The sequence below is a fragment of the Cetorhinus maximus genome, chromosome 10, assembly GCF_964194155.1.
Source record: "Cetorhinus maximus chromosome 10, sCetMax3.hap1.1, whole genome shotgun sequence".
Taxonomy (NCBI): domain Eukaryota; kingdom Metazoa; phylum Chordata; class Chondrichthyes; order Lamniformes; family Cetorhinidae; genus Cetorhinus; species Cetorhinus maximus.
The window spans coordinates 129631405-129652727 of record NC_135888.1 but is presented as its reverse complement, the minus strand read 5'-3'; the positions used below and the strand labels follow the sequence as shown (position 1 = coordinate 129652727).

Below are 21323 nucleotides of genomic sequence, written 5' to 3'. Positions count from 1 at the left end.
TTCATTCATTAGGACAAACTCAAGAATGCCAAATTTCAAATGGTCACAACAATTTATACTACAGGATTGGTTGACAAGTCGACTCTGGCCAAAGCATTGCCATGGAGAAAGCAACTGAGAATTATGGGTTCCCCAAGCTCCCTGGTAATTCAAAAAGGTGCAAAGCTTGAACATATTCCTTTTGTTTGCAACAAACATGTCCCTGAATATGAATGTGTCTCACTTTTAACAAGTATAAATGAGCCATGTTATGAGCTCGACTGATTATCTTAAATTGGTTACTAGTGTAGCTATTAACGCACTCAGGATTGTTTGGAATATGTGTACCTTAGGTGGTGCGAGTGAATATTTAAGGCAAGAGATGGGGTGCTGATCAATTGGGCTGCTTTGTCCTGGATGGTGTCGAGCTTCTTAAATGTTGTTGAAAATGCATTCATCCAGACATGTGGAGAGTATTCGATCACACTGCTGACATGTGTCTTGTAGCTGGTGGACAGGAGTTGGGAAGTCAAGAGATGAGTTACTCACTGCAGAATTTCCAGCCTCTCACCTGCTCTGCAGCCACAGCATTTATGTGCTGGTATTTTTATTCCTGTCCTAACCTTGTTTATTCTCCGTCAACAGGTGATGGGGTTCGGGCTGTATCTGATGGATGGGAATGTAAGTAACATCTACAAACTGGACACCAAGAAACGGATAAACCTCAGTAAGATCGACAAGTTTTTCCGGGTAAGAAGCTCTTTCACTGACTCCCCACCGCACCTCTCCCCACCATCCACTGCCCCAGCACCAGTGAGGTCAGGGAGCGTTCACTGAGCATGGAAAATTAAGGCCCTTTCCATTTCTTTTCTATCAGCATCAAGCTAAATGGTCTCCTGCCAGATCAGAATTACACCTCCCAGATATATTTCCTTAGAACATAAGAGAACACAAGAAATTGTAGCAGTAGGCCATTCAGCCCTTTCAGTCTGCTCCTTTGACCTCAACTCCACTTTTTCACCCTAACCCTCTATCCTTTGATTCCTTTAGAATTGAAATATTTATCAATCTCAATCTTGAATATACTCAACAATTGAGCATCCACAGCCATCTAGGGTAGCGAATTCCAACAATTCATAACCTCATTGAGTGAAGAAATATCTCCTCATCTCAGGCCTAGAATGTCTGACCTCTTACCCTGAGGCCATGACCCCAAGATCTAGACTCTCCATCCAGGGGGAATATCCTCTCAGCAACTACCTCGTTAAGTCCTCTAAGAATTTCATAGGTTTCAATGAGATAACCTCACATTCTTATAAACTCTTGTGAATAAGGCCTAGTCTACTCAAATTCTCCTAATAGGACAATCTCCTCATATCAGGAATCAGTTTAATAAATACCCATTGCACTCCCTCTAGGAAAAGTATATCCTTCCTTAGATAAGGAGCCCAAAACTGTACACAGTACTCCAGGCATGGTCTCACCAAGGCCCTATAGAATTGTATTAAGACGTTTTTGTTCTTATAATCCAATCCTTTTGTAATAAGGTCTAACATATTATTTGCTTTCCTGACTGCTCACTGCACCTGCATGTTAACTTTCTATAATTTGTGTACAATGACACCCAAGTCCCTCTGAATACCAACATTGTCCAGTCTTTCACCATTTAAAAAATATTCTATTTTCCCTATCAAAGTGAATAACCTCACTCCTCTCCTTATGATATTCCATCTACCATCTTCTTACCCATTCACTTAACCTCTCCCTATCCCTTTGTGACTCCTTTGCTTCCTCCTCAGAGCTTATTTCACAACCTAACTTGGATACGTCACACTCGGTCCCTTCATCTAAGTTATTGTTACAGATTGTAAATAGATGAAGCCCAGGCACTGATCCTTACATGACTCCACAAGCTACAGCCTGACAACCTGAAAATAAACTGTTTATTCCTACTCTTTTTTTTTGGTGCGTTAACTAATCTGTAATCTATATTACCCGCAATCCCATGAACCCTAATTTTGTGTAATAACCTGCTTATTGAATGCTTTCTGAAAATCCAAATTCACTAGTTCCCCCTTATCTACCCTATTAGTTACAACCCTAAAAAAAACTCGAATAGATTTGTCAAATGCTATTTCCCTTTCGTAAATCTGCATAATCATGATATGATTTTCTAAGTACCATGTTAGCACATCCTTGATAATACATTTTCCCTACTACTGACGTCAGGCTAACTGGCCTATAGTTCCCAATTCCTTTCTCCCTCCTTTCTTGAATAGAACGTTTACTACCTCCAAACCCATTTATTTATTTAATTAGCAATGCAAATCCCCGAAGCCAAGCAATAGCCTCCTCATTTGCTGAGTTTAAGATGATTAGTCTGCAATGGATCAGTGTTCCCATCGCGCTCCCCCTCGTCAGTAACCAGGCGCCCCGGCAAAGCTATAGACCCTACCGGCAGACTGAATTCCAAGAGAAATTCAAACGACTCCGAAAGAGTCCCCTTGTGGAACACCGGTCCCCCCTACCGAGAAATGCCAGTCTCAGTATTGAGTAGCCCTCTAGTTTTATGGTAATAGGGCTCACTGTCCAATTCTTACATCTTAATGTTGCGGGGTTATCAGCTACCAAGCGAAACCTCACTGGGCGTCTTTATGCTAGAATGAGATCATTCGAAAGTGACTCACAACCAATGTTAAAATAGTGAGCTGAGATTTCCTGATGCACCAGGTAACTCATTTAAATTGTGCAGTGCGCTCGTCCACACCGCAATCCACACTCCACAACCTAGAACATCCAGGCACTTTCAGTGTCATGACTAAACCACAACTGGGGTGGTTCTGGAGGAGGCGCCCTTAACTTTACCAGATATGTCAATTTGGTTAGATTATTGTCAAGGAAGTTGCTGCTAATACTCAGCACCCTGTGGAGCAGGGAACTGAAGCTTGCAAAATGCCCTCTGCTACTTAATATTTAAAATTAGCATATAGAGCACGGGAGAAGGTGAAAAAAATATTAATGCGTATGGGGAAATGAGAAGACGCATCGATCTAGAAAGATTGAACAGGTTGGGGCTCTTTTCTCTAGAAAAGAGAAGGCTGAGGGGTGACTTGATAGTTCTTTAAGATTATGAAAGGGTAGATGTGGAGAAAATGTTTTCACTTGTTGGTGGGGGAGGGTCCAGAACTAGGGACTATCAGTATAAGAAAGTCTCGATTAATTCCGATCAGGAATTCAGGAGAAACGTCTTTAACCAGAGAGTGGTGAGAATGTGGAACTCGCTACCACAGGGAGGAGTTGAGGTGAATAGCATTAAGATGAAGACAGATAGACACATGAGGGAGAAAGGAACAGAAGGATGGGCTAACTGGGTGAGATGAAGCAAAGCGGGATGAGTCTCGTTTGGAGCATTGACATCGGCACATGTTGGCCTGAATGGCCCGTTTCTGTTCTGTAAACTCAGTTGCAATTCAATTCACAGCTTGATTAGTGCCTGCTGTTGCTGCTGGTTTGCTTGTACCAGAGTGTCCTGTAGATTGCCTTGTGTTTTGGACTGTGAATTCTGTGTGAGGTGTTGGGTTTTAATTGCTATCAACATCTTCTCTCTGTTCTCTTGCAGCAGCTGCAGGTGGTGCCATTGTTTGGAGACATGCAGATAGAATTGGCCAGATACATTAAGACCAGTGCTCACTATGAGGAGAACAAATCCAAGTGAGTGCGAGCCGTAATGTAACCTGGGCCAGTCGCAAGCCTGGAGGTGACGGGTATCCTTGGTAACCGGTTGGCAGGAGGACACTGAGAGGAGGAAGGCAGGACTGAGGAAAGCCGAGCATGAGCTCCAAGAACTTCTTACCCAACCCAGTATTTCCCGGGTGGGAAGTTGCTCGGAGCTCAGCCGCATCCAAGACGTAACTGCCTCCCTTCTCTGTCCTAACTAAGAGATGTCGGAACGAGGTTCTCTTTGAGATGAGCAGGTGGGTTGTTGTGAACCTATGAGAATCGGCAGGGTCAGATCGAACCTCTCTTGACATCTTCCTCTCTGCTCAGTACAAGGTGGGTTTAATTGAAGAAGGCACTTCAGCCTCTCTCATCCCAGTGCTGAGGAGGTGCTGAATTGTTGGAGGGACATTGCTGAAGGAACTCTGCACTGTTGGAGGTATGTTACTGTGAGAGTGCAGCGCTGTTGGGGGAATAGTACTCAGGGAGTGCTGCATTGTTGGAGGAATGGTACTGAGGGAGCGCTGCACTTTCAGAAGGGTTGCACCAAGGGAATGCTGCACTGTTGGAGGGACAATACTGAGAGAATGCTGCACTGATAGGCAGTACTGAGGGAGTGCTGTCCTGTCAGAGGGGCAGTATTGAGTTAGTGCTCCACTGGCGGAAGGGCAGTACGGAGGGACTACTGCACTGTCAGAGGGGCAGTATTGAGGGACGCTGCACTGTTGGAGGGGCAGAACTGAGGGAGCGCTGCACTGTTGGAGGGGCAGTAATGAGGGAGCACTGCATTGATGAGGGGCCTGTACTGAGACAGCATTGCACTGTCAGAGGGGCAGCATTGAGGGAGTGCTTCACTGTTGGAGGTGTGGTACTGAGGGAGCGCTGCACTGTTGGAGCAGCAGCACTGAGGGAGTATTGAACTGTAGGAGGGCAGTACTGATGGAACACTGCACTGTCAGAGGGGCAGTACTGAGGGCGTGCTGCATTGTCAGAGGAGCAGTATTGAGGGAGTGCTGTCTTATTAGAATTGGAGTTCCTGCCTTACAGGAATGAGACGGTAAACTGTCTCAGTTCAACAAAAAAGGTCACACAGCTAGAAGAGGAGTGGAGTCCATCCTGTTCTCCTGGGTCAATAATTACCCCTCAACAAATAGTACAAAAAAAACAGATTATCTGGTTATTTCTCCCATTGCTGCTTTTGGGAGCTTGCTGTGTGCAAATTGGCTGCTGTGTTTCCTACATTAAAATAAAAACTGCTTCAAAAAGTACTTCATTGCTTGTAGAGTGCTAGGGTACACCCTGAGATTGTGAAAGGCGCTATATAAATGCTGCTTCTCCTTCTGACGCTGCTTCTCCTTCTGACACTGCTCTGTCCTCATTACACCATCTAGCTGTTTTTTAAATGATTCCCAGTGCCCTGGTCTCACTAATGCTTCCCCTCAATTGCAACCCGTGTTTTTACCAGTTGATCAGGCTATGTGGGAAGTATCACATCCCTGAAATGTTGGCATCTCTCTCTCCATGAGCTCTCTCTGCTGTACCCTGTGGGCAAGACTGCCCTGTGTAGCTCGGTCTCTCCACTCCACCCTCACACCACAGTCTCTCCTGCTCGCTCACTAATGCCAGGTTCCAACCTTGGTTAAATGAATGCTGCAGAATTTTACTTTGCAAAAAAAAAAGCACCTTCTTAACAATGATTGATTGAACAGATCGAGCACATCATTTGGTGAAGCATTGTCGCAACAAAAACTCTCAGCAGAAATATTCAAAAATTCCCCATCATCAGAAAGCACAGGACAAGACTAAAGCCCTCACACTATCGGTCACACTCCATCCACTCAATCTCCTTCCACAGCTCATGTACGCCTTTCCCCTATCGTGGAATCTACTCACTTATTTAATCTGTTATACACATTGTTGATTAAGCGATATTTGTTACCAAGTTCAATATTCCGAAATCTAATTAAATTCAATGATCTTTGATTAGAGGAACAAAGTCAAATATTTCTTCATGACAAATATCTTGACACCTGAAGATGCTGAAATCACCTTTTTTATTATGTATCCAATCAAGAGTGACCAACTCTCCTGTATTTTAAGGGAATGTCCCTTATGTTGACTGTCCCCTGCCCCAACTCTTATGCTTACCAGCAAGCACACCAGCCCTTCCCCCCACCCTCACCCCCACCCTGGTCCCACAGTCGAAGTTTCCCTCACTTTATTTCCTACGAGTTGGTCACCCTGCCAATCATGATCAGCTTTATGTGAAACTCTTATCCCGCTGTTTTACTAGTGGTGTATCCCTCTTAAAAAGCAAGGTTTTCATTATGGAGAGTGGAGCTTGGGATCAATCTACAAAGTGTTCGGCTGGCAATATGACATGCCAGGATTCCTGAGTTCTTGCTGCCTCACTGCTTGGCGTGTTCCTGGTCAATTGTCTGCAGCAGTTAAGATAAAAAGGAAGGAAAACCCTGGAAACCCTCACCAGTTCCATCAGCACTTTTTGTAAACAAGAAGTTAATTATTTTGGGCATGGTTTCTGGGCCGGAATTCCCCTTTGGATGGAATTGGGAAATTGTGCCCAAGTTACGTTCGCCATTATGCTGGTGAAGTTAGGACTTGAGTTTCTGCTAAAAAATCATTTGGATAATCGCAATCGTAAAATTTTATGGGAACGAGTACAGTCAGACAGCGATATAGGACAAGAATCCTTTATTTTCTATTTAAAAGTATTCCTTGATATAATTAAGATCTGTAACCCGGCATGGTTTTATTAATATGGCTGAAAGTGGGCTAATCATCAAAACAAGCCTTTTTACTGATTGTCCAGATCTCCACCAAGAGGAACCTATTTAAACTGAAAATGGCTTGGGAAACTAAACTGAACCTCTTAATATCTCAGCTCATTGGCTTCTGAAACCCTCATCCATACCTTTGTTACCTCTAGACTTGACTATTCCATTGCATTCCTGGCTGATCTCCCACATTCACTACTCTATAAACTTGAGCCTATCCAAAACCCAGCTGTCCATATAGTAACTCGCAGCAAGTCCTATTACCCTATCATTGCTGTGCTGCCTGACCTACATTGGCTCCTGGTCAAGCAACATCTTGATTTTAAAGCTCTCATATCTTTGTTTTCAAATCCCTCCAAGGTCTTGCCCCCTCCTAATCTCTGTAATCTCCTCCAGCCCCACAACCCTTTAAAATATCTGTGCTGTTTTAATTCTGGCCTCTAGCGCATCCTAATTTTTAATTGCTCAATCTTTGGTGGCCATGCCTTCAGTTTCCTGGGTCTAAGCTCTGGATTTCCCTCCCTACAACTCTCTGTCTCTACCTCACTCCTTCAAACCTACTTGTTTGGTCACCTGACCTAATATCTCCTTATGTAGCTCGGTGTCATACTTTATTTTATGATGCTCCTATGAAGCACTTTGGGATGTTTCGTTATGTTGAAGGCACTATATAAATATAAGTTGTCGTTGTATTGGCGTGCACTTGATGGTTTCTTAATAAATTAAATATTTTTTTTGACATGAGAAAGCTTTCAAAGTGCACCTCACTGGTACCTGCCTAGCGAAGGAAATGAAGAGCCTTCTGGAAGCTGTGGAATGTTGACCTGTGGATGGGGCCAGTTTTGCGGGCAGGGCAAGGTTCAGGGAGATTGAATTTGGAACCATTGTAAAGGATTGCAGGAAACATGAGTGTCAGTGGTTTCTCAGGGTTTGTGTTCAAAATTCCCCCAATTGTTTGCACTGATTTAGTCAATTCTGTCTGCATTGCGCTGATATAACTGGGCGAAAACAAGCGGAGACTCGACCCTCTCTATCGTGGCTAGGCGCAGGAATTGAAGTTAACTCTCAAGGTGGAGTCAACAGAACTAATGGGGAGGGAGAAGGCGGAGGGAGGGAGCAAAGTGTGGAATTCCAGCTCCTGGAATTGAGTGGATTTACTATATGTACCCATGTGAAAGTCGAGTTTTTGAGACCAGATATTTGGACAAAAAGTAGGGGGTTGACTTTTACACAAGTAACACTATTGAGGGGTTGCAATCTGTGCCGGTTCTTGGGAACTGCCAACTGCACTGTCTCAGCGGCTGCTGGCCATGGTCCTGAATTCAGGGACTCTATTTCTGACAAATAAAAATAAAATACTGCGGATGCTGGGGATTTGAAATAAAAACAGAACATCAGAAAAACTTAGCAGGTCTGGCAGCATCTGTGGACAGAGAAACACATTTCGAGTCCAATATAACTTTTCCTCTATTTCTGGCGGTTTGAAGGAGAAAAGAGCAATTGTGAAAAAGACTGAACTGTTCCCGTCAACCCCGCTCCCAAAACTAGTGCAAGGTACGTGAAACATGAAGGATTTTGGGGCCAAAAGTCACGGTCGACTCTTACACGAGATCAACTATTACTTAAGTAAATACAGTAGTTCTGCTCTGAACAGGCATCTCACCAGGTTGGAAGGAAATGGTGTCAGGGAGGAGGGTGTGAAATGGTAGCGGGGGAAAGTGGGGCGCTGGGGAGAAGGTAGACCCCTGAGAAGCCAGGAGACCCCAGGCTTCTCTTGTTGGATTAGGAGGGGGACACTCCCGCTCCTCCTGTAACACAAGGAGCCATAGGAAAATGTAACCTGGTATCTCCTGCCTGAACCTGGCATTTAAAATGGGGAAGTGCCAGCAGGGGGTGGGGTACAGTTGGAACTTGGCGCAGTGGACTCTACTTTCTCCGCTGCGATTTTAATAGTCCATCCGAGCCGGATTAAAATCCGTTCTCGGTGCTGACTGGCTCAGTCTGGATCTAATCTGAGGCCGGTGCCTCTCCCAGTCAAGGCACACTGTCTGTGTTTTTAATGCTCGGTCTCTTTGTACAGGTGGACGTGCACTCAGAGCAGCAGCAGCCCGCAGTACAACATCTGTGAACAGATGGTGCAGATCCGAGATGATCACATTCGCTTCATCTCTGAGCTCGCGCGGTACAGCAACAGTGAGGTGGGTGCCCGATGGAGCCAACGCAGCCTGCTTAACATCATAGAGTCTAACAGAACGCATTCCTCCCCGTAATCCAGCAAACTTCCAGCACGGACTGAATGGCCTCATTCTGGGCCATTATGACTCAATGAAATGTTTCCTGTTCAAGTATTTTTTTTTCTTTACTCAGTCTTGGGATGTAAATGTCACTAGTAAGGACGCCACAGAGCATAGTCACCAGCATTTGTTGCCCAAGCCTAATTTCCACTGAATTGAGTGTTTTGCTAAGCCATTGCAGAGGGAGGTTAAGAGTCAACCACATTGACTCTGGAGTCACATATGGGGTGGTGGGTAACCTATGGTGTTACCACTGGACTAGTATTCCGGAGACCCAGGGTAATGCTCTGGGGACCCAGGTTTGATTCCCACCATGGCAGATGGTGGAATTTGAATTCAATAAAAATCTGGAATTAAAAGTCTAATGATGACCATGAAGCCATTGTTGATTGTCGTAAAAACCCATCTAATTCACTAATGCCCTTTAGGGAAGGAAGCCTGCCGTCCTTACCTGGTCTGGCTTACATGTTAACTCATAAACGCCCTCTGAACAAGGGCAATTAGGGATGGACAATAAGTACTGGCCTAGCCAGCGATATCCCATGAATGCATAAAAAAAAACAGGTAAGTATGGCAGTTTTCCTTCCCTAAAGGACATTAGTGAACCAGATGGGTTTTTACAACAATCAATGATAGTTTCATGGTCACCATCACTGAGACTAGCTTTCAATTCCAGATTATTAATTGGATTTAACTTCCACCAGCTGCCATGGCAGGATTTGAACAGAGCGCAACCTGGATCTCTGGATTACTAGACTAGTGACTTTATCATTACACCATCTCCCCTCAATCAAATTCAAACATTTGACCGATCTTAATTAGTTAAATGTTTAACCAATTCTGTTTTGAATGATGCCATAGAATCTGCTTCTAGCACTATTTCACACAGTGGATGCCAGATCACAACAACCTACTGTGTAAAAAATGTTTCCTCTTGTCACCTTTGGTTCTTTTGACCTGCCAATTATCTTCAACCCATGTCATCTGGTTACCAACCTTCCACTGCCACTGGAAACGGTTCCTGCTTATTTTTAGTTTTAGCAAAGCCCTTCATGCTTTCAACAGCACTATTTAATCACCATTAACCTTCTCTGTTCTAAAGGAGAACAATCCCAGTCTCTCTACATGACATATGTCCCTCATCCCTGGGGCCCATTCTGGTAAATCTTGCCATTTTTCCCAAAGTGTGGTGCCCAGAATTGGTTCCAATATTCCAGCTGAGGTCTAACCAGTGTTTTATGAAGGTTTTCCTCCCTCAACGAATCAAAGACTGATGAGATTTGGACTTCCACCTAGGACATCACCCAAATCATCATTCTTCAGCCTGAGCTGATGAGGGAGTACTGGGAGTGCTGGATGCTCAACATGCTGGCACGACTGGCCAGGCTGGGGCCTCCTGCTCTGTGTACTTCCCCCCCAGCACCAGGGGATGTCTCTCTCAGCCTGGCCTCCTGCCCTTTACTGACCTGATTATCTTACTGGGCAGGTTGTTACGGGATCGGGACTGGACTGCCAGAAGTCGGATGAAGAATACCGAGAGTTGTTTGACCTGGCGCTGCGAGGGCTACAGCTCTTGTCCAAGTGGAGCACTCACGTCATGGAAGTGGTGAGAGTTCAACAATAAAATGTCTGTTCACTTCAACTAGTCTGCTAAAGTAGTCAGTGTTACAGATTTCCAGCCCATTACACAGATGACCTACATTTGATGTCATTCATAAAAAATGCTGCATTTTCAAATTGTATTTTTCAATAAGAACTAGTTTCTCCCCTTATCCTTCACCCCCACCCCCACCTACCCTCCTTCTCCCCATATCCCTCACCCCCACCTATCCACTTCTCCCATATCTCTCAACCCCAACTACCCACCCTCTCCCCATATCCATCATCCCCTACTTAACCTCACCCCACCTATCCACTTCTCCCAGTATCCCTCACCCCCACCTCCCTACCCTCACCCCACCTACCCACTTCTCCCCATTTCCCTCACCCCCACCTTCTCCCCACACCCCCAATCGCATGTATCTTCTCAGTCTTGGATGTGGGCATCGCTGGTGAGGCCAGCATTTATTCTCCATTCCTAGTTTCCCTTGAAATGATACTGGTGAGCAACCTTCTTCAGCCATTGCAGGCCGTGTGGTGAAGATGCTGTTAGCTAGGGAGCTCCAAGACTTTGGTGATGAAGGATTGACCGATATAATTCCACGTCAGGAGGATTTGTGGCTTGGAGAAGGTGGTGTTCCCATTATATCTGATGCTCTTGTCCTCTAGGTGTTAGAGATCATGGTTTGGAAGGAGCCTTAGTGAGCGGGTACAATACATCTTGTAGATGACCTAGCTCGTGGCAAACCCGCTACCAGCGTTTCGAGAAGCCCGCCACCTTCAGGACATCTAGGGATGAGCACTAAAAGCTGGCCATGCCCACGATGCCATGTGCAAAGAATTAAATAAATTTTAAAAATCAGTTGAAGGTATACATTTGATGCTTGTTTCTAACACGTATTTTTCTTTTTGATTAGTATTCCTGGAAGTTGGTTCATCCTACGGATAAATTCTGTAACAAGGATTGCCCAGGCACAGCAGAAGAGTATGAACGGGCAACCCGCTATAACTACACTAGTGAGGAGAAATTTGCGCTAGTTGAGGTAACTCAAAGTGATTGACAGATGCCTGGGTGTTTCCAGACATGCAACAGGATGCTATTTTCCCAGATTTTATCTTAGTTGTGGCTTATTGGGTAGCAGTCAGAAGTTCAGGGTTTCAAACCCCATTACAGAGACTTGAACACATAATCCGGGCGGACTTTCTCAATGCAGCACTGAGGGAGCGCTGCACTGTTGGAGGGGCAGTACTGAGGGAGCACTGCACTGTTGGAGGGATAGTGCTGAGGGAGCACTGCACTGTCAGAGGGTCAGTACTGAGGGGAGGGCTGCAGTGTCAGAGTTGCCGTACTGAGGGAGCACTGCACTGTCGGAGGGGCAGGACTGAGGGAGCACTGCACTGTCGGAGGGGCAGGACTGAGGGAGCGCTGCACTGGCAGAGGGTCAGTACTGAGGGAGTGCTGCTCTGTTAAAGGGTCAGTACTGAGGAAGCGCTGCACTGTTGGAGTGTTAATACTGAGGGAGTGCTTTACTGTCGGAGGGGCAGTATTGATGTGGTGCTGCGTTGTCAGAAGGTCAGTACTGAGGGACCACTGCATTTTCAGAGGGTCAGGACTGAGGGAAAGCTGCATTGTCAGGGGTTAGTACTGAGGGAGTGCTTTACTGTCAGAGGGGCAGTATTGATGTAGTGCTGCATTGTCTACACTGCAAAAGTAATTCATTAGGTGTAAAGTGCTTTGGGACATCCTGCAGTCATGAAAGGCACTATATAAATGCAAGCTGTTTCTATCTTTCACCAGGACAAGTTGCAAAATTAATTTGCCAAATTTGGTAATCTGAGGGGTGAAGACGAAGCTTCGGATTGTTGTAAAATCTCAGCTGATTTACTGTTGTCTTTAAGGGAAGCTAGCCTGCCATTCTATCCAGCCTGGGCCACACATCTGGAGAACCATTTTTTAAAAATTAATTATAATTTGGGTTTACTTTGTGCAATGTGCCTTATCTAACTCAACTCACTGCCAACAGATGGAGAAGATATTCACCTGATCAGCCTGGGGAGGGGACACGACCGAAACCCGAAGGTGCTTGTAACCCACTGTCACGCTTAAGCTGCCAAAACTTTTCCAAGCTACAGTACTGATGGCAGAATGCTGATAAATAGCTGCCATGGAGTCGGCATTGAGCACAAATTTTGTGTAGCATTGAAACAGGAAGACCCTAACCCTAACTCTAATTCATTCAGCCCCTTGAACTTGTTACATAAGAGCAGGAGTAGACCACACGGCCTTTTGCCGTCCACTTTTCCACCCCCACGTCTTTTGTTGCACTTAATGTCCAAAAACCTATTGACCTCAGTCTTGTGCGGAGATGGTGCCGTAGTGGTAATGTCACTGGACTAGCAATCCAGAGGTCCGGGCTAATGCTCCAAATTTTCCCGTCCCGCCTGCAACGATGCCCATTGGCGTTGGGGCTGGAAATCCACCCTCCCCACCCCAAAAGTTAACATTTCAGGCGTTCTGAAGAAGAGTCATATTGGACTAGCAACATTAATTCTGTTTCTCTCTCCACAGATGCTGGCAGACCTGCTGAGTTTTTCCGGTATTTTCTGTTATTGTTGCTGCACAAACTGTAGTTGTACTTCTTCTTGTTTGGGAGTTTTTGTTGACCAGTGAAATAAGGTTTTCTGTGAGGCAAAGAATGTTTTAACCTGAATTCTTGCACTCTGGTGAGGAAGGGTCTCTCCTCACTCTCTCTCTGATGGCTCCTCACTCACTCAAGCAGTGGGAGAGCGTTGAGTGGGGAGCAGAGCCAGCACAGGGCGGCCGGTTTCCTTAGGTCAAGACGCTCACCGGGCTGTCGCTCTGCTTTCTCCCCGCAGGTTATCGCAATGATTAAAGGGCTGCAGGTGCTGATGGGCAGAATGGAGAGTGTCTTCAACCAGGCAATTCGCAACACCATCTATGCAGCCCTGCAGGACTTTGCCCAGGTCACCCTGAGAGAGCCTCTCCGACAGGCCACCCGGAAGAAGAAAAATGTCCTGATCAGGTACGGGGGCCAGGAGGGAGGAGGGTCAGACGGGGGTGGAAAGGAAAGGGGTTTGGGTAGGAGAGTGAGAGCGGGTGAGGAAGGTGGCATGAGGAGTGGGCACAGAGTATGAGGGGGAAAGGGGGCAAGGGACGGAGAGGAGGATGGGAGAGAGCATGAAGAGAAAGAAGGAAGGGTGGAGAAGGGAGGGTGGAATGGAGTGAAGGGAGGAGTTTAGGGTGAGGGATGGAGGAGGGGAAGAAGAAGGAGAGCCTTGTATCAGGAGAGGGTTGGAAAAGGAAGCAGAGGAAAGCTGGAAAGGAAGGCTAGGGTGAGAAGAGAGAAAGTGGTGGACAGGGGAGAAGAGGAACATGGTGGTAGGATAGAGAGAGAGTAGGAGGTGAAAGGAAGTAAGAGACTAGAGATGTATTCTGTTTATAACTGCAGTGTCTTCAAGAGTTTTAGAGCCCCAGATTTTGCCAATGATGTGTATTTTCATCCTGAATTTTTTTCATTGATTTATAAGAAACATTGAATCAGAGGCAGACTGGGAAAGTGTCAAATAACCTGAAAGAAACCAACTTTTATATATTTTTCTCAATGTGGTGCTCAGTCAAGGTGTGTGATGTCCAAACTGGGGAATAGACTGTGTTTTAGGCACTCAAGTGTTTGCCGTAGCTGATATCTCTGCTTTCCCTCCCTCCGCGCACCCCCTCCCGCTTTCAGTGTCCTTCAGGCAATCAGGAAGACTATCTGCGACTGGGAAAGTGGGAGGGAACCTCCCAACGATCCCTGTCTGAAGGGGGACAAGGATCCCAAAGGTGGTTTTGACATTAAAGTGCCTCGTCGTGCAGTTGGACCCTCCAGTACGCAGGTGCGTTTTGTTTCTCTATCACTATTTGACCACCTTATCTGCTGTGCCTCTCTGGATAATACATTCTCACCTCGGGGTCCAAAGAGCATGGGTTCAAGTCAGGGATTTGAGCATAAAGCTCAGCCTGACACTCTCAGTGCAGTACTGAGGTAGGGCTGCACTGTGAAAGGGGCCGGACTGAGGGAAAGCTGCACTGTAGGAGGATCAGTACTGAGGGAGTGCTGCACTGTCAGAGTGACAATACTGAGGGACTGCTGCACTGTTGTGGAGGGCTGCACTGTCACAGGGGCAGCACTGAGGGAATGCTGCACTGTAGGAGGGTCAGCACTGAGGGAGTGCTAAATTGTAGGATGGTCAGCACTGAGGGTGTGCTGCAATGTAGGAGGATCACTACTGAAGCAGTGCTGCACCATCGGAGGGGCAGTACTGAGGGAGCACTGCACAGTTGGAGGGGCAGTACTGAGGGAGCACTGCACTGTTGGAGGGGCAGTATTGTACTGACAGCACGCCGCACTGTAGGAGCAGCAGTAGCTGAGAGAGTGCTGCACTGTTGGAGGGTCAGCACTGAGGGAGTGCGGAGATGTCTATTCAAGGGGTTCTGAGAACCATTTTGTTGCTGAGTTAGAGTGAGAAGAGAGAAGTTGGTGAGTTCTGGGGATAAGAGGAACATGGTCCTGTGTTCCACAGACCCTCTAGAACACAATACAGGTTTTATTTTTGGTCTAAGAATTTATCATACAATTAAACATAAATTTATTATTATTTTTGTTTTACTTATGTGGAACTGAGCAACGATTCTGTTTGAGACGTGGGGATCACAACTTTTAGATATGCAGCAGAAGGACCTCTGTACTCCAATTATCAGATCCATGACCAAGATAGTTTTCAGATAAAAAATGGGAACTTGTTTCAAGACTCTGGATAAAATCAAATAGCAACCAAGTAGCCGGGGTGGCTGGGAGTGAATCGATGCCAATGTGAGGATACCACTGCTGAACTCCCTGACATAGGACCATGAATTTCCCATGTTGTCAGTGGTGGTGAGTGAGCCTGGTTAATGGCACAAACATCAAGAACATATCACAGAATGATTAAGACACAGAAGGAGGCCATTCAGCCTGTCTTGTCTGTGCCAGCTCTCCAAATGAGCAATTAACCTAATGCCATTCCTCCACCTTCCCCCCCCATAATTCTTCCTTTTCAAGAGCCAAAGGGTGTAGGGGATAGACAGGAAAGTGGAGTTGAGAACACAATCGGATCTTATCAAACGACTGAGCAGGCTCGAGGGGCTGAATGGCCTACTCTCATTCCTAATTCATATGCTCATATAATCCAATTCCCTCTTGAATGCCTTGATTGAACCTGCCTCCACCAGACTGTCAGGCAGTGCATTCCAGATCTTTACAACTAGCGGCTTTGAAAAAGTTTTCCCTCATGTCTCTATTGCTTCTTTTGCCAATTACCTTAAATCTGAGCCCCTCTGGTTCTCGATTCTTCTGCCAATGGAAACAGTTTCTCCCTATCTACTTTGTCCAACACCTCGTGATTTTGAATCCGTCTATCAAATCTCCTCTCAACCTTCTCTTCTCTGAAGAAAACAGTCCCAACCTCTCCAATCTATCTACGTAACTGAAGTTCCTTATCCCTGGAACCATTCTCATGATTTTTTTCTGCACCCTCTCCAATGCCTTCACATCTTTCCTAAAGTGAAGTAGACATCAAGTTGGCTACCACTTTGGCATGGCTCTGTGTAACTCACCCACTGCACTGAATGCAGCTGTCCCATCCTGTGGCTGCAGGGACTTGGAAGAACAGCGGCTGGAGGCATAACCTGGAGGCTGAACTATCTGTTGTTGATAAATAGTCCCAATATACTGGATAGAGTTTGTTTGACAGGAATAGAGTCGGTGTCCATATCTGGACCTTTTGCGTTTGTTTCTTGACACTGATTTACTGAAATAATTGTCTGAATAATTACTGAACTAATTGTCACGGTTCCTTGAAAGATTGGAGGTGTTTGAATTCTTGCTCAGCATGTTCCGTACAGAGTTGTGCTAAGTATCACATTATATTTAATATTGATTCTAAGGGGCCACTGGAGTTGGGAGCTCTTGTTCTACTTTTCTTTATATTCAGGAGATTGAACAGTTGCGTGGAAGGTTTTCCTCACTCTATCCCTGTAATTCCTGATGTTCTGTTGGGGACATTTTATAATGGAGGCAGTAGGTACTAAGTGTGACACCGAGAAACCTGGATGACCTAAGTGACAGTTTAATCTGCTTCTTCTTATTCACCGGTAGATTGGCAACCGAAAGGGATTTGTGAGAGGTGAGGTTCTCTACCCCTGTGTAGTTCAGGGTGAGAACCACTTGGGGACTCTGTTAGACTGAAACTATGCTCAACGTGACTTCTTTATTTCTGTAACTCCTGAGAGAGCCACTAAGTGGCAGCACTATTCCAGGTCCAATCACTGAAATTAAACACTAGCTTTAGTTTGTGTAATCCTTTAATTCTTTGTTATGAGGGACACCTTGGAACCTTCTCAGAACCCCCGCCACCCCCCTCCCTCCTCCAGCCCCGGATTGAGAACCCCATATCTATTAGGTGAGATATTAAACTAAGGCCGTGTCTGCCTTCTCGGTAGATGTAAAAGATATATGAAAAAGAATAGCGGAGCTCTCCCTTGTGTCAAGGACCAATATTCAATCAACATCACTAAAGCAGACTATCTGGTCATTATCATATTGTTCTTTGTGGGACCTTGCTGCACACAAATTACTTGTTGTATTTCCGACATTAAAATGGTTTCTACACTTCAAAAGTACTTCATTGGCTGTAAAGCGCTTTGAGACACCCTGAAAACTGAGAGGTGCTATAGAAACACTAGAGCTTTCGATTCCATCCAGATGTAAATATTAGAATGCACTGTATTCACTCTATGGGAACCAGTGCCACTCACTTCCCTAATTGCAGATCTTGCAAACTAAATGTAAACCTACCAGGATGGACAGAATGGAAGTAAGACCCATTACATTTGCCTGTGCAGTATGAGTGGTTGGGGCAACAAGCTGCTCATGGGAAATATAAGAGAACTTTTAATTTCACACAAACCAATTACAAACCAATCATGGGCCTGCCTAGAACTGGACCAGGTGTGAGTGTGTCTTTTCTTGGACCCACATCTCCATGTCAGGTGTGTGTGTTCCTGGGACCCACAGCTTGCCGCCAGTTTGTGTGTCCTTTCTGGGACACACACTGCCATGTCGGGTGCATGTGTGTCCCCTCTGGGAAACACTCCTCCGAGATGGGTGTAGGGGATGTGCACCTCTGTGTCGGGTGTATGTGTGTCCCATCTGGAACATACACCTCCGTGTCCTGTGTATGTGCCCTTGTTTCCCTATTTCCCACAACAGGATTTTGGGAATTTAGGAAGGTGGCCCACAACCTATTTTTTGTACCTGGGCTCCTGTGGGAGCTTGCTATACCATTATGGAGTGCTGATCTCACAAAAGTCCTGTGTGGTTCCTGGTTCCTGACTCTTGCTCTCATAAAACAACAGTGTGAATGTTTAGGATCGGGTGGTAATTAGCATTGTGTGTGGTAGTATAGTAGTCATGTCACTGGACTAGTAATCCAGAGACCTGGCCTAATGACCAAGAGATGTGAGTTCAAATCCCACCACTGTGGAATTTAAATTCTGTTAATTAAGTAAACCTGGAATAGAAAAGTTCGTATTCCTAATGGTGACCTTGAAACTGTTCTTTAATGTCCTATATGGAACGAAATCTGTTTTTACTTGGTCTGGGTCTATATAGGATTCCAGACCCACAGCAATGTGGTTGACTCTGAAATGGCCTAGGATGCAAGAAGATGGCTTACCACCAACTTCACAAGGGCAATTAAGGAGGGCAATAAATGTTGGCTTTGCCAGGGACATCCACGTCCTGCGAATGAATAAAAACTGAATTGAGGTAGAGTGAGTTTCAGCTTTTAATGGTTTGATGCCTCTGGTCACGAATTGACTGGTCTCTCCATTTCTAGCTGTACATGGTGAGGACCATGCTGGAGTCACTCATTGCTGACAAGAGTGGTTCTAAGAAGACGCTACGCAGCAGCCTCGATGGCCCCATTGTGATTGCGATTGAGGACTTTCATAAACAGTCTTTCTTCCACACCCACCTCTTAAATTTCAGTGGTAAGTGTCTCTTCTCCAATCTTTAACAAGTCTCAGTGTATCAAAGATTGCAGTTATAGGTGGCTTATTATGACTCCAGAATCTCAAAGTGCTGCATACATGCAGTAAGTTAATGTGTAGTGAATGCCACTCTGTAGGGGAAAAGGCAACTTGCATTTCTCCACAATAGAGATCAGATGAATGATCGAGTCAAACTGAAGCAGAATACTGCAGAATTTGGAAATCTTTGAAATAAAAATAGAAAATGCTGGAAACGCTCAGCAGATCAGGCAGCCTGGGTGGAGATGGAAACAGAGTTGACGCTTCAGGTCGATGACCTTTCATCAGAACCGGGAGCGATGAACAGACTTAAAGATAATACGGAGCTAGAGAAAATATGGGAGGAGGGAGGTGGAAGAGGAAAAAGGACAGAACCAAGTGGGAAAGTCTGTGATTGAGTGGAGGGCAGGAGAGATTCAAGCTGAAACATGAGGGGTGAAACTTAGCAGAATTTGAGATTTGATCCAGATAATCAGGCTGCGGTGTTGTGTTAAAGGGGAACAGTTGACCAAGATACCAGGAGCATGTGGTGAAGGGCAGTGGAAGACAGGCTGGTCTGTCCATTCAGTCTGTCCCACACAACAGCCATGTCCGAAGCATCATAACTTCTAATACTCCCAATCATTTGTGTAATTTCCTGGGAGGGGCAAAAGAAAAATAGATTGAAAAACCCATGATTGCTTCAGGGAGAAAAATGTATCAGGAAGATTCTTCACTGACACTTATGAGTAATCAAAACTAGAGTGTGCAAGTTATATCGCTTATTATTCCATCTATTTTACACACTCGTAGGATCTGACAGCGTAGAGGGAGGCTGGCCCATCATGCCTGTGCTGGCCCGAGCTGCCCAATTTAGTCCCATACCCCATAACCCTGTAAATTTGTCCTCTTCAGGTACATGTTTAATTGCCTTTTAGAAATTCCTTTGGAATCTGATTCCACTGCTTTTTCACAGTGTGTTCCAGATCTTAACAACATCACCCTCCCAGCCATGAACTAGTCCAGTTCCATTTTGAAGGTTTGTAGTTTTATTTTTTATTCATTTATGGGACCTGGGCATCGCTGGCTGGGCCAGCTTTTATTGCCCATCCCTAATTGCCCTTGAGAAGGTGGTGGTGAGCTGCCTTCTTGAACCGCTGCAATCCCTGTGGTGTAGGTACACCCACAGTGCGGTTAGGGAGGGAGTTCCAGGATTTTGATCCAGCGACAGTCAGGATGGCGAGTGGCTTGGAGGGGAACTTGGAGTCAACATTTACTACATGAGCCTGTTCCATAGCTCAAATATCCTCCGGGAACAGAAGATTCGCTTGACATCTAGCGTAGGCAACCTATAGATGTGGTACTCCCTAACCCATGGACACAACCTATCTCCTTCATTATTGATTTATTAGAAGATTGAAGGATGATCTATTTGAAGTGTTGAAGATAATTAATGGATTCCATAGGGTTGATGGTGAGAAACTATTTCCTATGGTGTAGGGAGTCCGGAACAAGGGGACGCAATCTTAAAATTAGTGCTCAGCCATTCATCGATGATAGTAGGAAGCATGTCTTCACACAAACCATGGTGGAAATCTGGAACTGTCTGTCCCCAGAAGCTTGTGGCTGCTGGGACTCAATTGAAATATTCAACACTGTGATCGATAGATTATTGTTGGGTGAGGGAATCTAGGGGTATGGGGCGAAGGTGGGTAATTGGAGTTGAGGTACAGATCAGACATGATCAGATAGAACAGTGGAACAGGCTCAAGGGGCTGAATAGCCTCCTGCCACTCCCACATAACAAGTCCTGAATATTGAATTCTTATTCATGAGCCAATTAAGAAGATTCACAATGTTTAATTTCCATAGTATATGATCTTCTTGTGAAATATAGCATTTCATTTGTTGTGGAATTAAATAGGAATTTAATTGCCAAAGGTAGGGAAAATGAATTTCTAAACATATTTTCTTTAATTTGACTGGAACTGAAGGCTGCATTGAATAACCTATTAAATAAGAAATCCAACATTATGTCAGTAATGACATTGCATTGCCACGTAGAAATGAGATAGTTACCATGGTAATCAAGTAATCATCCAGCCTACAAAACATTGTCCTGGTCAAAACTGAATTTATTTTATAAAGAATCCTGCTTGAGTCATGATGTATGTAGCATCTGCAAAAAAAGGAGAGGGAAAAAAAAACAAGCCGAATGATTTTCACAATGGAAAATTCTGGAAGTCCAAGGTTGTCTTTTGAGCCTCAAGATATCTGATTAAAACTATGAGCTATATCTTACGAATTGCAGTGTGTCTGATTCAGTCAGGCTGAGCATAGGTTACTGTACAGTGCCTCATAAAATGTAAACCCAGGACATTATGAAATTGGTTGACACTGTGTCCATTTTTTCAGGTGTGAAACACACAATTTACCAGTGGGACAGGCTGCAGCTGCACCCAACCTGCATGGGTTTTGGGCCCACTGCTAAATTTGTGGGACATATTGTTAAGCACTGGGGGAGATGACAGACTAGAGTGTACCTGGGCTGTGGGAAGAGATTAAATGGGTGGGTAGAGTCCATGACAGGGTAGAGTGTACATGAAGAAGAGACATACGGACTCGAAACGTTGACTCTGTCTTTCTCTCCACAGATGCTGTTAGACCTGCTGAGTTTTTCCAGCATTTTCTGTTTTTGCTTATTATAGAGTGTACATGGGCTGTGGGAGAAGCTTAAGTGGGCGGATAGAGTCCATGACAGGGTAGAGTGTGCATGGGTTGTGGGAGGAGAGAGATTGGTGAGCAGGAGGCTCTTTTCTCATTCTGTCC

At 45.2% G+C, this 21323-nt stretch overlaps 1 protein-coding gene across 1 annotated transcript in view; it reads left to right on the top strand.

Annotated features, from left to right (window-relative positions):
- Positions 1–21323, top strand: part of cyfip2 (cytoplasmic FMR1 interacting protein 2) — a 105506-nt gene that overhangs the window by 46228 nt on the left and 37955 nt on the right. Inside the window, exons 9-16 of the mRNA XM_078551132.1 lie at positions 625–729; positions 3599–3690; positions 8572–8689; positions 10272–10391; positions 11302–11427; positions 13262–13428; positions 14134–14281; positions 18323–18476. Coding sequence (XP_078407258.1) covers positions 625–729; positions 3599–3690; positions 8572–8689; positions 10272–10391; positions 11302–11427; positions 13262–13428; positions 14134–14281; positions 18323–18476 — 1030 coding nt within the window. The remainder of the gene's footprint in view (positions 1–624; positions 730–3598; positions 3691–8571; positions 8690–10271; positions 10392–11301; positions 11428–13261; positions 13429–14133; positions 14282–18322; positions 18477–21323) is intronic.